Source organism: Cibotium barometz, chromosome 61 (assembly GCF_041138505.1).
Source record: "Cibotium barometz isolate CiBa-2024 chromosome 61, ASM4113850v1, whole genome shotgun sequence".
NCBI classification, from domain to species: Eukaryota; Viridiplantae; Streptophyta; class Polypodiopsida; order Cyatheales; family Cibotiaceae; genus Cibotium; species Cibotium barometz.
The window spans coordinates 2,366,559-2,382,500 of NC_141106.1; the positions used below are offsets into that span (position 1 = coordinate 2,366,559).

General features: G+C 45.9%; 1 protein-coding gene across 1 annotated transcript in view; it reads right to left on the bottom strand.

Moving 5' to 3' along the window:
• Positions 1-2,354: 2,354 nt before the first annotated feature.
• LOC147604458 (uncharacterized) overlaps positions 2,355-15,942 on the bottom strand; it is a 14,727-nt gene continuing 1,139 nt past the window's right edge. The window contains exons 3-10 of the mRNA XM_086794575.1: positions 15,551-15,731; positions 14,742-14,938; positions 3,828-3,878; positions 3,532-3,623; positions 3,279-3,379; positions 3,086-3,201; positions 2,798-2,902; positions 2,355-2,703 (exon numbers count right to left, since the gene is read on the bottom strand). Coding sequence (XP_086650701.1) covers positions 2,548-2,703; positions 2,798-2,902; positions 3,086-3,201; positions 3,279-3,379; positions 3,532-3,623; positions 3,828-3,878; positions 14,742-14,938; positions 15,551-15,731 — 999 coding nt within the window. The 3' untranslated portion in view covers positions 2,355-2,547. The remainder of the gene's footprint in view (positions 2,704-2,797; positions 2,903-3,085; positions 3,202-3,278; positions 3,380-3,531; positions 3,624-3,827; positions 3,879-14,741; positions 14,939-15,550; positions 15,732-15,942) is intronic.

Here is a 15,942-nt window from a genome sequence, read left to right on the forward strand (position 1 = left end):
CTTTGAAGACAGAGAGTCAAAGAGAATATATGCAAGATGCATTTATTTCAAAGCGAGCACACCTCACCATGCATCCCCACCCAATAAAATTCACTCTAAATAAAATTTATTAAAATTATGTATGTATATATAAATATATTTACGTTTATGAATACACATGTGTATGGGTATATCTATCTAACTATAATAAAACATGATATAATATATATTTGATTATTTTAATGTGTGGGTGTGTGGGTGTGTTGAGTGTGTGTGTGTGTGTGTGAGAGAGAGAGAGAGAGAGAGTGTGTGTGTGTGTGTGTAAGAGAGAAAGAGAGTTTTCTATGTGGGAGAGTGTGTGAGAAGAGGGAGGGTGTGAGAAAAGAGAGAGAACGTGTGTGTGTGTGTGTGTGTGTGTGTGAGAGAGAGAGAGTTTGTGAGTGTATGTGGAAGAGAGACTGTGTGTTTGCATTAGTGCATATGCGGGTGTGTACATGTGTGTGTGTGTGTGTGTGTGTGTGTGAGAGAGAGAGAGAGAGAGAGAGAGAGAGAGAGGACCAAGTAGTGGAGTATGGAAAAGAGAGAAGGGGAGAGGAGCCATGTGGAGGGGAGAGAGAGGGGGGGGGAGAGAGAGAGGAGTGCAAGGGTATGTTAAGAGAAAAAATGAAATAAATAATATAATACAAAAGTATAAAGATACATAATAAATCAATATAAAATATATGTAGATTACGAATATACATAATATACTCTTAGTAAACTCAAGTTATTTCCTCTTCTTCCAAGTGGCCAAAGGAGAGGACTAAGGGAAAAAGGGGATCGATTCATGCTGCCCCTTTCTTACTTTTGAATTTTCTCACCTCAATTTTTGAAAGGAGATCTATCCTTTCTTACCTAATGACTTCCTTGAGAGAGAAAATAGGGACCTCCCCCTTAATAGGTGAGCTTCATGGTGAAAACTTCAACTTACGAGTGTCTCTTAGAGACACTCTCATTGTTACATGTAAGAAGCAATCATTTGAGAGTGAGGACACGTCACCACTCATCCCCACCCATTAAAATTTAATTAAGTGAAATTATGTGTATAAATTTCTTTATATTTATGAATACATACACACGTGTGTGTGTGTGTGTGTGTATAATGCATAGGTATGTGTCTATATATAATAAAATATAATATTCTATATTTGCATGTGTGTGTGGCGGGGGAGAGAGGAGAGAGAGAGGAAAGAGAGTCTGTGCGTGCGCACGCACGCGTATGTATGTAAGAGATTGTGTAATGGAGAGTCAGGTGAAAATGATGATGATCGAGACAATGAAAGATCTCAGTTTAAGGGATTACAACTAACCAATTGGCTTATTCGAATGGCCGACCAAAGTAGAACCCCTGGTTATCCCAGCCAATGTGAGGACCAACAAGACAGAAAAAGATTAGTCCCTCGCGTATCGGATGGTTCAACCAATATCATATGATACTTCCTACCCTCGCCTTCTGGGAAGACCATGGCTATTCTAAACGAGAGCTAGGACAAACTGGTGGAAAGACACTTCTACCATTGGGGAAGGAGCCAAAAGAGTGATCTTAGGACGCTGTAGAGGATAAATAGGAAAAGGTTCCCCAGCCTTAAAAGATTCAACAGGTGCTAGGCTGAACAACACTTCAATGAAAATAAACAATGAAATGGATGCTACCCAAAGTCCACTCACGAGTGCGAACATATTATTTAAAAGATTCAAATTAACTCCACCTTCCAAGGAGAGTACCTTGTCTAGCTTGCCCCATAGAATCTTTGTAGTATCATCAAACAAGGACATCGAGGAGTGGGTGAATCCAAATGCTCCTTACGTCACATTCCTGGACGAGAGCTCCACTACAGATGAATCTTCTCTTACCATTAAGTGAAGAAGTTCAAATAATTTCACAAAAAGTACCTATTCACGAAGGACAAGTACAAGATCAAGAAGAAAAAGGACACAATGGGAGAAACAAGCCCTCCTACCAAGGAGTACAAGCTAAACCTGTCACCAATTAAAGGCACCTTCACCAAGGAAGCAGCCCAAGCACTGACTTTGAAGACCAAAGATGAGCAAGAAATAATTCTCAAGGTGGGTAAGTCTCCAACTCCATAAAACGCATACAACGGTTCAAGGAGGGTTTCACCCATAATGGTAGGTATCAAAGAAGAATGGGAAGCTAAGAATGTGTAGATTTGGGAAAGCTCAATGCCACGACAAAGAAGAATCAGTTCCCAAAGCTGTAATAACTAACTGACTATTTGTTAAAATACGCAGGTAGCACAGATACAAAGAATTGGGGCATCACTGAAGACAATGCACGGAATGCTTCATAGACAGCTGATAGAACATTTTCGCCAAACAAAATAATATCATCTGACACCTAACTATTGTTGGAATGCAAAAATTATATACAACAGCTAACCAAGAAAAGTCCACCATAATATAAAGCTCAAATACCCTTTAAGTATTTATGTTCGTATCACGCCGTGATTACGTTACATCTACTTTCCATAAGATCAAAAATATTGCATTCACGAATGTGAATAGTGGTCAAACTCGGGCTGGAGTCTGAAGCATGCACTCCTTGAATCCTTTCTCCAGAGCTTCTTTCTCCAGCTTTTTCCCAATGAACACGAGCTTGTTGATTCTCTTCTCTTCCGCTCCCCAAGCCCTGTCGGTACCACCCTCAAACAGGGCATGCACCGCCTACACAAGATGAGAAATATCCGCATTCAGCTGATAGCTAGCAAAGATTACACATATCACTCTGTCAGCACCCTAGGAGTCCTCTATAGCATACCTGGAAAACAAACCGTTGCTCAATACCATCAACCGACAAAACACCTTTGCAGCGGTAGATGTCATCCGCATTGTGAGATAGCAGTGTACCCAACCATAGATTTATCTGCACAAATTAACAATAACTTAGGCATTCATTTTAATGGCATGGAACCCTTATTGATAGCTTAGACAATTCCTGAAGACTGCCTGCCCATCAGGAATAACCGAAATCCATCTCCGACTCAGAATGTTGGATGTGCAGCCTGATACCAACTAAGCCTTCACAAGGACCTGGGCCCAGCTTTACCTTATCCAAATCCAATGTCCCTTCACAGACAATGCTGACTGAGCCGACTCCAGAATCATGTGCATGATGATGATGGTTGGAGTGGCCATGCTCGTGCTTTTCATGATGGTCGTGATCTGCAGGATACCCACACCTCGTTGATAAATGAGATGCCAAAATACACTATAACTGAATATCTTAAAAAGGATGCTACCATCGTGATTGCATGTGGAGTCGCACACATGGTCGTGTCCATGGTCATGTCCATGCTTGTGTTCTTTAGCTGACTTTTCCTCCATTATTTCTTTCTCGATCCTTTTATTAACAGCCCATAAAAGATTTCAGTGACAAATAGAAAATCCCCCCCCCCTCTTCGAAAGAAAAAAATGCACACATACAATTATCTGGATGACATATATAACCTGCTAAGGTATATCAAAAGGAATAAAGTTCTCCATTCAAGTTACCTTTCCAGATCAAATCCTCCTATGCCCAACACATAATCCATATCCACTTCCCCATACTTTGTTCTCTTTACACGTGCAATTTCATTGATACTCTGCATAGAAACAACATCAATTCAGAAAGCCATGTAAGAATCCCCAAGGATTCCGCATTCTGAGCATCAACAAAGAGTAAGCCAAAAAGAATTCCTCTTTGCATATGAGGTTCACATCCCAACACAGATTCCACTAGAGACTACAATACAAAGCAATGAAATTTTTATAGCACTGCAGTATTGAAAAATCAAATGAGGCCCTACCTTAATGCGCTGGGCGAGGACTTCCAAATCCTTCGCAGTCACAAGATCCACCTGTGCATGACTTGAGGAGTAAGCATCTCTCTCTCTCTCTCTCTCTCTCTCTCTCTCTCTCTCTCTATGTACTATGGGCACAGATATCGAGCAGACATCACAGGACATGACCGTCCTACTGGCCCTTGGAGGAGCTCATGGATCAGCCATCTATAACGGCCTCACCCGGTGGCCTGGCCCCAGTGCCTAAACCTGCTACCCCTTCAGACATGGAGCTAGTACATTGGACTACTTGGTGGGCTTGCTCTCCTTGATACCCCTCATCTCGGATTTTACCATTTGGAGAGGACTGCGTGGGCTTCCTCAATGTTTATGCCCCAAACGCCGCAGCAGGTAGAGCCATCTTCTAGAGCACAGATCGTCAGGCCCTTCCTCAGGTTTACTTTTGGTGCATGGGTGGAGACTTTAACACGATTGAGGCAGCAGAGGACAAACTCAGAGACACAGATACAGTCTCAGGCGCAGAATACTCCGCATGGGAGGAGTTGATCCTAGCACTCAAGGGACAAGACCCTCCCAGAGTTTGGGCATAGCTCTCGAGGTCTGATAGCAGGAATACTGGCCCCAACCTCTCTCGACTTAACAGGTTTTATGTGGATGAGTGGGCTTGCAACCGTGGAGGCATGATTGGCATCTTGGCGACACTACTTTTTCTGATCACGCTCCAGTTGTTCTTTCCTTAGAAGTCCCCTGGAGGCAGAACAAACACGCGAGCACTAGGATTCTGGACAGCCTTGTACAGGACCCCAAGATCAACAGCAGAATAGAGCAGATATGGGCGGGACTAGATTTTATTTCAGGCTCTATCGCGTACACCTTGGATGTGAGCCTTGGTGAGATCAGTAGATTTTAGAGGCAGCTCAGAGCAGATTGGAGGGATTTCGTGAGCAGGAGAGGAGCCTGGCTTCTCTCCAGCGTCTTGAGGAGAGTTTCCGTGTGACAGCCCGTGATTGAGAGTCAGCTTGCTGCCGCTTGTATGGAGATCAGATCTATGGAGGAGAGGAGGGTGGAGCACAGGTACCATGCCAGAGCTTCCTTTTGGACCCAAGCAGGCGATGGAGTCTCAGGGGGCTTCTTTGAGATAGCAAGCCCTCATAGGCGGAGAGATGGTATTCGCAGGTTGCGTGGCCAGGATGGGGCTATTGCACACCCCCCCCCCCCCCCCCCCCCCCCAGGCGCGCCTGCGGCCGGCGGGTCCTGGAGCCCCATTATCCCCACCAGTGATGGATGTGTGCGAGAGGGTCTTGCGGCACATCAGAGAGGTGGTTTCCCCCCCTCTTCACTCCTTCCTATTGACTCCCTTCAGTGCAGAGAAGCTGTCAGAGGCATTGACGACTCTTCCTAGGGGCAAATGCCCGGGGGTGGACGGGCTGCCAATTTCTTTCTTTCTTCACCACTACTGGGACCTCATGGAAGGCGACCTTCGAGAAGCCTTCAATGAGATTGTGGAGATCTGACAGTGGAGACCCATCACCCTCCTTGAGACCATAGTTGCCAAGAAACGTGTTTCCTTCAGGGTAGGAATTTTGGAAACGTTCTTTCATGCTTTTTTTTTACTTGTTTTTTTGGCCCCAAATCCAACGTCTAAAAATTGCGACTATTTTGATACATGTAGGCTTCAAATTGATGTTTCCATGTATTCTATGCATTCAATGTTATTTTTACATATATTATACAGTATATATTTGAAATTCTGCACATGCAAAAACCTATAGACAAGAAACTTGCAAAAAACTTTGGGCTGATTTAACGAAACACGTTTGAAACTTTTAGGGAACCCGTTTCAAACAACCCCCTAACTACTATGCTTGAGACCACCTACAAGACCTTGGCCAAGGCCATTAGCCAGAGACTTCAGCCTTTCCTCCCTGATTTGATCCATGACACTCAGACAAGTTTTGTTCAAGATCGCAGAGAACACCTTCACCTTCCAAGACGAGTTTGGTTCGGCCAAGATGCAACAACAGGACCTCATAGTGCTACTCCTAGACTTTGAGAAAGCTTATTTCTAGAGCACGATGAGCCAAATGGGGTTACCAGTGGAGTGGATTCGTGGTGTTTCAAAACTTTACTCGGTCTCTCACAGAGTTAGGTTCTCATCCCCCTTTCCCGCTCGGTCCGGCAGGAGTGTCCTCTAGCACCTTATCTTTTCCTATTCGTTGCCGTGGTCATAAGCAATTCTCTCTCAGCTCAAGAGACTGGGCTCCACAAGCTGTCTCCCCCTTCGTACCCAGGAGGAGCTGCTAGACTCGGAGTTTGCAAATGACACGGCAGCTTACCTTTCAAGAGATGTTGGGAATCTCCAGAGATTCGTTGAGGCGATCGAGATCTTTTGTCGCACATGAGGAGCACAAATCAACTGACACAAGTCGTGTGGTTTTTGGGTAGGCTTTGCATCCGCCCCAACTTGGCATCCAGTCGAGGCTTTCCAGTGAATCTCGAGGGGCGCTCGAGTCCGCAATCTTGGATGCCACGTGGGCATCAACATCTCTCCGGAGCAACAACTCACCCCCCTTCGTCCGAGCATTCGGAAGAAGCTTTTGTACTAGAGTTCTACAAGATTCTCCTTATTTGGTCGAGTGATGGTGGCGAACGAGGTCCTTTTTGCCACCGTGTGCTACATACATTACTTCTTGTTGGACCTTCTCCCAAGCATGCATTGGTCAGGTACAACGGTTGATCCAGAATGTCAATGGTGGGAGGCCTGCACGGGCCAAGGTGGCATGGAGGGTGATCATTCAACCACAACACAGAGGGGGCCTAGGCATCATTGACCCCGCTATTCAGAGCCGCACCCTGCTGGGCAAGCTGATCGTTAGAGGACTCCTCGATGGTGAGCCTTGAAAGGACTTCCTCTTGGCCTGGATTTCAACACGTACCCCGAGCCTAGGGAGCCCATGGCTACCAAGTACCTGATGGATCTTCACAGAGATGCAAGCCCGCAGATTTAGCTCAGCTTTTGAGGACAAATTTGCAGCCAGCTTACCTCGAGCTTGGGATCACCTCAGGCAACTAGCTCCAATAGCCTCAGAGAAGCGTATGCGGCAACCACTGATCTGGAACCCCTTGATCCATTTACCCAGTGGCCATACGTTGGGGGCCGACCGCATGGATCTGTCAGAATGCACAACGGAAATGAAAAAAACTACTGTAGAGAGCAAAACGCAGATGAAAGAGAGAGAAAGAAGCTGTGTAACTCTGCTATATACACTCAAGAAAATCTTGGATACACAAGTGAGTAGCGTGGGGGCAAGGGGGGCCATTTTATATGGCCCCAAGCTGCTAGTCGGCCAGCCTAAAATAGGTCGACAGCAGCCCATGCTCAACACCAACCAATGGGCAGCCCCCCGACCAGCAAATAAGCAAGTCGACCAGGACACCTGGATAGTTCGGGTACCAGAGCAACAGTCGGCCAGCTTCTGAGGACAGCCAACAACCCTCCACACCTCAAGGAAAGATGGGAAAATACATGGAGAGTGAGGAAAAATGGGAAAACACTAAAGCACGCAGGCACACCCACAACAGAGGCCTTGGTATAGTGTACAGACAGGAGATGATTGCTAACACCCCCTCTCAACTCCTTGATGTGGAACCAATCCCAGTGAGTTGGAGTGCCACCGGAGCATAGCTTGAGGTAGAGACTTCGTGAAGAGGTCCACCGCATTGTCCTCTATTAAACAATAAAGAAGTAAGATGTCACCAGCCAAGATCTTCTCACGAATAAAGTGATATTGTGTCTCTATGTGCTTGGTCTGAGCATGGAAGACCAGGTTCCGAGCAATAGCGATACAGCTCTAGTTATCGCACCGGATGATCGTGGGCTCCTTTTGTGGAAACCCAATCTCACCAAGCAACCTACGCAGCCACACAACCTCGCAAGCAGCACCACAAGCAGCCCAGTACTCTGCCTCTGTAGACGATAAGGCAATAGTTGGCTGCCTCTTGTTGCTCCATGACACAACTCCTGAGCCAAGGGTAAATCTGTAGCCTGATATAGATCTCCTCGTGTTTGAATCTCCTTCCCAATTTGAGTCACTCCAACCTTGGAGTCGAACTTGGACCTTCGTTTCACCTCCAGTGTCGTAGAAGAGTCCAAGATCCTTCGTACCCTACAGATACCGCAAGATCCGCAATCCTGCGTCCCAATGAGACTTCAATGGCATCTGCATAAACAAGCTCAACAGTCCCACAAGAAAGCTCAAGTCCAATCTGGTGTTCAGCAACCAGATCAATGAACCAACCAGCTTCCAGTACAGAGACACATCAACTGGCTCACAAGGATCATTTATTGTAAGCTTCGTGTTCGGGTCCATCGGTGGCGTGATAGGCTTGCAGTTCCCCATCCCAAAGGCCTCAAGCAACTCATGGACAAACCATTGCTAAGAGACAAAGAACCCCCTCTGGGTCTGCCAGATCTCCAATCCCAAGAAGAAGTGGAGTATATCACCAATTGGCCAACCATTTGGTCCATCTCCAGATTTTTTGGCCCGTTCACTTGAGGCCAGGCCGGTGTCTCATGTGAAGAGGCCAGTATTTTGCTGACATGGACGGGAGCCAAATTGGTGCCACCCGTGTTAGCAGGATGGCGTCATATGGACGGAAGCCAGACTGGTGCCACCCATGTATGACCTGGACTGTGTTTGACCCATGGGATTGTCACGCCATGGAAGAGCCAGTATTCGTGCCGTGTCTTGCCTATGGGACTGTCACTCCATAGGGAGGCTCGTGCTTGAAACTGTCTTACCTATGGGACTATCACTCTATAGGAAGACCAGGTTTTTATGTTTTACGTCGTGCCATTTTGCCTACAGATATTTTGTACTTGTTCCATAAACGGGAGATATGTCCATGATACTATTTGCACATGCACTCATGTTCTGCATGTTTGAAACTATTTTCGCATGATTTGTATTTTTGTGTTTGCTTGCTTGACGTGCCACTTATTGAGCGGGGACGCCTGCCAGTGAGTCGTGAAGTCTGCTCTGTCTTCTGACGAGTTTTGGTGTATGTGAACAGGTGGTAAGTATATTGCACATGTTAGTTTAATACTTTATATTCTAACCCTTTGTTTTATAAGGTCATATGTTCACACTCAATTAAAAGTGGGCACCCACTTAGGGGCCAAGGTGGGGAGCCCCACTTATGTGTGTGTGTGTGGGTGGGTGCATGGTCACCTACCCACACCCCTTAGAACTGGCCGCCCTGGGTAGCCAACCACACCACAATAGTTTAAACTCCACTCTAATTTCTATAAAAAAAACCACCACCTCCATCGTGGAGATGCAGGCATTCATCTCTTCGCTCGTTTACAGGCTGCGCCAACTACTTTCCCTCAACTGACGACGGCGGCCACTGTTCTACAGGCTGACGGCTGCCTGTGCGATTCATTCCTAGCAGCTATGTGACCATCCTCTTAGGGTTGTTTCTCTGCTCTACTAGCAACCATACAAGCTGCGCCTGACTACTGCTGGCAGCCCCTCTACTTTCAGCCGCCTGACAGCTGTGGCTGGGCGCCTCCAGACAAGCAGCCCAACAGGCTGCGCTGCTTGCCACAACAAGTGGCTGTGCGCCTGTTTTCCAGCCAGCAGAGCTCTGCCCTCAGGCGATTGTGTGTGTGCTCCATCAGGCCATCTTCTCTTCAGGCTGCAGCCAGGTGTCTGTGTACAGCAACCAAGCGCCCTTTTCTCCTCACCGGCGGCAGTGCTCTCAATAAGTGGCTGCGCCTGTCCAAAGCTGGCGATTGCACAAGCCTCTCCTTCCATACAGGTTGTTGAATCCTTCACTAGGCGGCTGCATCACTAGGCGGCTGTAGCAAGACAAGCTACGTCTCCTCTTCCACACGAAGGTGGAAGTGTCCTGCACAGCAGGTGGTTGTACCTCCCTCCACAGACGGCGTTTTCCTCTTCAAGTGGCTGCATCTTAAACACAGGCAGCTCCTCCTCCTCCTCTCTCGACATGCTGCTGTGTCTTGGTGTTCCCCACTAGTAGCTGCACACAGACAGACACATCCGAGAATTGGTCTTCCATCTGCAAGGCTACAAGTATGTGAATTTCAAATTTTAGTAAAGTACTTTGTGATAAATCTAATAAGGAACTCTCTCCACGGCAACACCCGTTTGGTGCCGGGTAGTCCAAGCTATTGGAGAACCTCGGTCCAAAGAGACGTTAGTATGGGAGCGCCTGTTTGTGCGTGGTCCTGGAACACCAGTTGGGCGCTCTCCGCGGAGTCCAATGAAAGCACAGTACCGTACAGACTGACCCACGCTAGTGGTCGTTCTACTTCGAATATCTACTTCGAGCTATTTGTTTGGTACTGTATTCATTTGTACATGGACATCATCTGGTTCTTGGAACCCATGGAGCATTGTATTTGTTAAATACTCCCAATAAATATATCATATATTGAGGGGGGGATCGGCCCGTTCCGGCCCTAGTGCTGGTGTCCATTTATCTCATTTCATTTCATTTCAATTTCAAGTTGTAATGAAGTTGTCCATTTCAAATTGTGGTATTAAGTTGTGCTATTATGCGTGTGGGTGTCCAACGGAGTCTTTCCCACTTGACGGGATCGGTTTCATTGGTATCAGAGCACGGTTGTTTCCCTCTTCCTAGTGGGAAAACGAACCTGTGTACCGGACACCCCGCTTTTTTAGCACACTTAACACAATGGACAGCCAAGCATAGTTACGGGGAAACGGCGTTTCGGCCCCATTTTTTCAAGAAACGGCGTTTCGGCCAGTTCCAGATTCTGAAACGGCGTTTCAGGCAGAAACGTTTCCCCCAGGGGGAAACGGCTGGGGGAAACGTTTCCCCCAGGTGCTGAAACGTTTCCCAAGGGGGAAACGCGCCGTTTCCCCCTGGCAGCCTGCAACAAAGCAAAACAGTAAAAAAAAAACACCGCGCGCCTATTTCCGCCTATTTTCGCCCTGTTTTTGCCCGGTTCTTGCTCGCGCCTACATCGCCCACCTCCCTTGCTTCGCCTTGCTCCGACCAGCCTGATTCACGTTTCAGCCTTGGCCTTGAGGCTTGGAGAGTCGAGACCTTGGAGCTTCAGCCTTTGGACGTTTCTCTCACCATTCGGGTAGGAAAGTTCAGATCTAGATTCTCTTTGCCCTCTTCTCATGTTTCAGTGTTTCCCCTTCTCTATAAAACCCTTGCTTACGTGGCGTTTCCCCGTTTCCCCCCTTCCCAAAAATCTCGAAACGTTTCCGTTTCCATGGTTCCCGTTTCCGTTTCCGTTTCCGTTTCCCGTAACTATGCAGCCAAGGCAACCCTTTGGAAGTGCCAAATTCGAGGCGTCCATCTAGTGCCTCTCGTGGGTCTGATGCTCTGCGAGGAAGGCACAAGCCCGTTGAAAGGGTTAATGATAGTGAATCAAAGGGACAACTATCTCGAGGAAAGACAATCATGCTTGAACAAGAGCTTGATGCAATGAGGACTGAAATGGAACATATGAGAAAACTTTTGCAAGCACAAGAGCAAGAGTTAAAATTTTTGCATGAAGATCCCCATGTGCAAAGTGCCATTAAAGCTAGGAAAGCTGATGCAATGGTAGATGTAACTTTTGAGTCCATGGCACGGGAAGTGGACAAGAAGCCAAGGAAGTTGGCACTTGCCTACCTCCTCCGCAAAGGTGATATTAAAGAGGGAGACGATGGAGAGCTGAAATTCAAAAATCCACCTCGCTTGAAGCATGGAGACCCCGCATCTCAAAGGCTGGTACTTATGCTTCTATTGACTTAATTGATGATTAGTCAAAGATTAAGACTTATCTGATGATTAGTTAGAGATTAAGACTGTTCATGCAGATGATTAGCCATGGCATGGACGTGCACGTGACACTACAAGGTGCAGATCCTTAGCCCTGCAAGTGTGACACATAACATAAAGAAATCTCATTTTCTGAATATCACAGAAGTCTTGGCTCTTGTAAAAACGCTCCAAACTCACCCTATATTGCCCAAGGCAAGTAGCCTTAAGCCTTAAGCCTCAATAGAGCAAGGGGAGGAAGATATGTAAGAAATATTGAGCACAAAGTTAAACACATGCTTCTTTGTGAGCTCTGTTGAGAAAACGTACATAAAGCACAAAAGAAAATTACCCTTCGAATAGACCTCCACAAGGCCCAAGGACACCAACGATTACCCGGGTTTGTCACGGACGCACTGTCACTGGCCAGCTGGTACACACCATCGAGAAACGTGCAGGGCACCGCCTCTAGAAAACACGCACAAAAAAAAACATACGAAACGAAAGGGATGTTGTCTAGGGCATTATAAAAATCAAGTTGCAAAAAAAACGAGTTTCATACAAGGCGGAACGTTTCATACATTTCCACGAGGTATAAAACGTGTTTCTATGTAACACTGCCCAAGATTGAGGGATGGTGCGCTCTGAGAACTCTCAGAAGAGGCTGAGCTTCGGATGCCTTGGGCTTGAGAGCACAAAGGATGCTGTGAAGTATGCAAGGGCAGGCTGCCTAAGAACACATGCTTGACTAAAGGCTCAAGACTTGAACCTTTGATTGATGGTTTTAGACAATGGTTGAACCCATCTATATATAAGTACATGGAAGAAAACAATGATGTCGACCTTTTTTTGTCTACCATGGTCCATGACTAATATAAAATAAGCATTAAATGTTACCACTTTTCTTATGGGCATGCGTGGGGTGTCTAGCTGTTGGCCGACTGGTATCAGCTGTTGGCCGACTGGTATCAGCGTTGCCAACTGCTGCCCATGCCCCTAATAGGCAGCCGATTGGGTCTATGGGTGGCTAATGGTGCAATTCACACCATAGCAAGGCTTTCCGTCGATGGGTTGTGCCTTGGGGCTGGTCCCTACTATATGGATGCAAACTAACATGCTTTTGATGCATTCTACACCTAAGGCTGACATCTGCATGTACCTACATGAGGACTACTACTGAATTCTCCAAAGTGGGTTAAGAGGACTGACCTCTATGGCTGGAAGACTAACCTAACAGACCTCTATGGCAAGAAGACTAACCTACGTAGCTCATGCCTAACAAATCCCGGACTAGGGTTCACAATGGGGTCACGGCATACGACAATCTCCTATCAAGGTACTTGTTGCATGAGCAGAAGCCTTGTTGTACTGATCCACAACCCAAAGCATAATTAAGAACATAGATGCTAATTAACATGAGATAAGACAAAGGAGAGAAGAGGACAGAGATTAGGTGTCAAGTTTTCATGTATTACTATGGTACAAAAAGGTAGCTTTATGCTTGTACATGATGAAGGGCCCCATAGGGGTGACCTAGGCCCTTTCTACATGATGCTTACTGATTTTAGATGATTTATTGCTTCACCAATGACTTGTGATATGCTGAATTATGAGTTGTGCTTTTATATATGGATGGGACAGCAGTCGGCCAGCTGCAAAGCTGTCAGCCTGCTGGACAGTCCCAAACATGCTTAAACTAACATAAAATGGTGGCAATAAATGCTGGATTCTCCCCAATGCTGGCCAACTGGTTCTGATGACCATCTGATGCTGGCGGACTGGTTCTGATGACTTTTTGAAGCTGGCCGACTAATGCTAGGAGAAGTCCACATGCTACCGACTACGACCTGATGCTCCTGATGAGGATGAATCTGCATCGGGAACTACTGACATGCACCAAGAGCATCCAATGCATGTACGGTGCTAGATGCACAAAATTCTAACAAGGCTATCATGGAGATAGGCCCACAAAACATAGTGCAGGTGGTCACTGACAATGGTAGCAACTATGTCTCTATAGGACAGATGCTAGAGGATGAATTTCCGCAAAATGTATGGACTCCATGTGCATCCCATAGCTTTGGCAGGAGCTACTTCTCTTGTACATTAGCAATTGAAGGACAACAAGATTTTTCAGTATGCATCATAGGATAGCATGCACGAATTTGATCTACGTCTAGATCCAAGAACCATCATACAGATTCATGTTTTGGAATATACAGTAAATTAGGGTTACATCTTGTCTTCTTTGTGTTTGCTAAACATAAAAAATGCATTGATCTCTTTTGCTTAGTGTTAATCACCATCATGCTTCTGCAACGCATGCGACATTGCTATCAAAGCTTCTAGGCTCGGCCTAAATCTGGTGCAAGGCACTTCAATCTTGTACTTGCAATCCTCTGCTGGAATCTAATATTTCTTAGGAGGGTCCAGCCCATTCCGACAATAGCAGTGGAGTGTACTATCTACAGTGTTGTTTGGTTAAGTAGTACTTTGACGTTATTCTCATTAACACGTGTTTAATTACAAGAATAGGGCTCTCTCTTAATCCGCCGCATTACAACGCCCATCTTGCCACTAGCTCCAAATCTAGGATATACTACACAAAGTCATAGAGCTGCACCATCCTTGGTGATAGACATCGACTCCATGTAAGCTGTGCATTAGAGGAGAAGAGGAGGACCCATGATGAATATCACTAGTTTCACTTCGCTACCTTTCATCATACATGTAGGTCCCATATAGTACACAGGCCTTTTGGCACTTTTTTGTTTCCATATTGATGTTTTCCAGTTTACACATGGTACATATGTAGCATTCTTTGGTCTCAAGTCCCGTTGGGTATTTAGAAGATGTTGAAAACAACTCTCAACAAGCAATACATGAACACAAACATACATGTATCTCGCATGCCCATTCTGATGACTCTGAAAACAAGTTCTCAGGTCATCCAAATTTCACAGCGGACTACTCAACAACACACTGAAGACCAAGAACAGCAAACTAGGTGAATAGAACTCCAGGCAGGCCCAGGTTCAGGCCCTGGTGCAGTTTTGGGACACATTCTCTTTCTTTTTTTAAATCAACCCCAAGTCTTTAAGTTGAGAATTGGACCTTGTTCAGAAGAATACGGTCAGCATACGCTATCTGTTGCACTGCTTCATTGACCACTCCTTCCGGCTTCTTCTCATCGAGATGTTGTGGAGCATGTTTTGCATCCACTAAGGTTAACACACCATCCAGTCTGACATGAGGAGCAAGCTGCTCCTCCATGTAGAAGGTTTCTATGATGGGTGCTGGGTTTGCTAGACCTGGAAGCACAATACAGATAGATTAGAACCCAATGGAATCAAAAGCTCAAGTTTAAACTAATGAAAAAGTTGCCAAGACATTGAAATACAGAAAATCCCCTTTGTAGCTTGATTACTTTTAAATTCATGCATAGGTGGGTGCAAGGGAGGGTCATGAGGTTAACTCTTTATTCCTAATGGTAGGGAGGGTAGGCCATTGGAACCATTGTCATTAGGGGGTGCAAGGGAGGGCGATGAGGTTAACCCTTGGTAGGGAGGGTAGGCCATTGTAAAATTTGTTCAAACCCTTCGATCCCTGTCTGCTTGTTGTCTTCCTGTCATCTAAGAAGTTTAGTCGTCTAAGAAGTTTAAACTAGCCACAGTACAATTTTAAGGGTCAAACAGAAACAGAGAGCAAGGCCATGGGCAATATGGTCATCCTGCATTACAATAAGCCTCCGATCCTACTCCCTCATGGATGCCAAACGCTAGCCAACACAGCACACAGTACTACCATCAACCTGGATAGTCACTACACGTGTACCTGAGCATGCAGAACTGGAGCAGCACACACACAAGCACCAAAACTAAAGATACAATTATTATTTGATCAAGAGAGAAACAGTATCATACCAGTGGTCTCAATCAAAATGTGGTCAAACATGTCCCTTTTCGTATTCACAAGCTCAACAATCATCCGCACAAGGTCCCCTCTTACGGTGCAGCAAAGACACCCATTACTCAGCAACATTATATCCTCTTGCCCAGTTTTTTGGGCAGCAACCAAAGACCCATCTATGTCCACTTCACCAAACTGCCAACGAATTCAAGAAAATTAGGCCATGTACTTCCAGATACAATCTTAAGAGACAGGTTAAAAAACATCTACACACACAAGAGTTAGCCTACACCCGTAGCAGTAAAAATGGCACAAATATTGGAAGCAAACACTGTTTCTATGCAATTACAGAGCATTGCAATTAGCACTGTTACTGGCCTGCCCGTCGGAGGGGCAGGGGCATGGA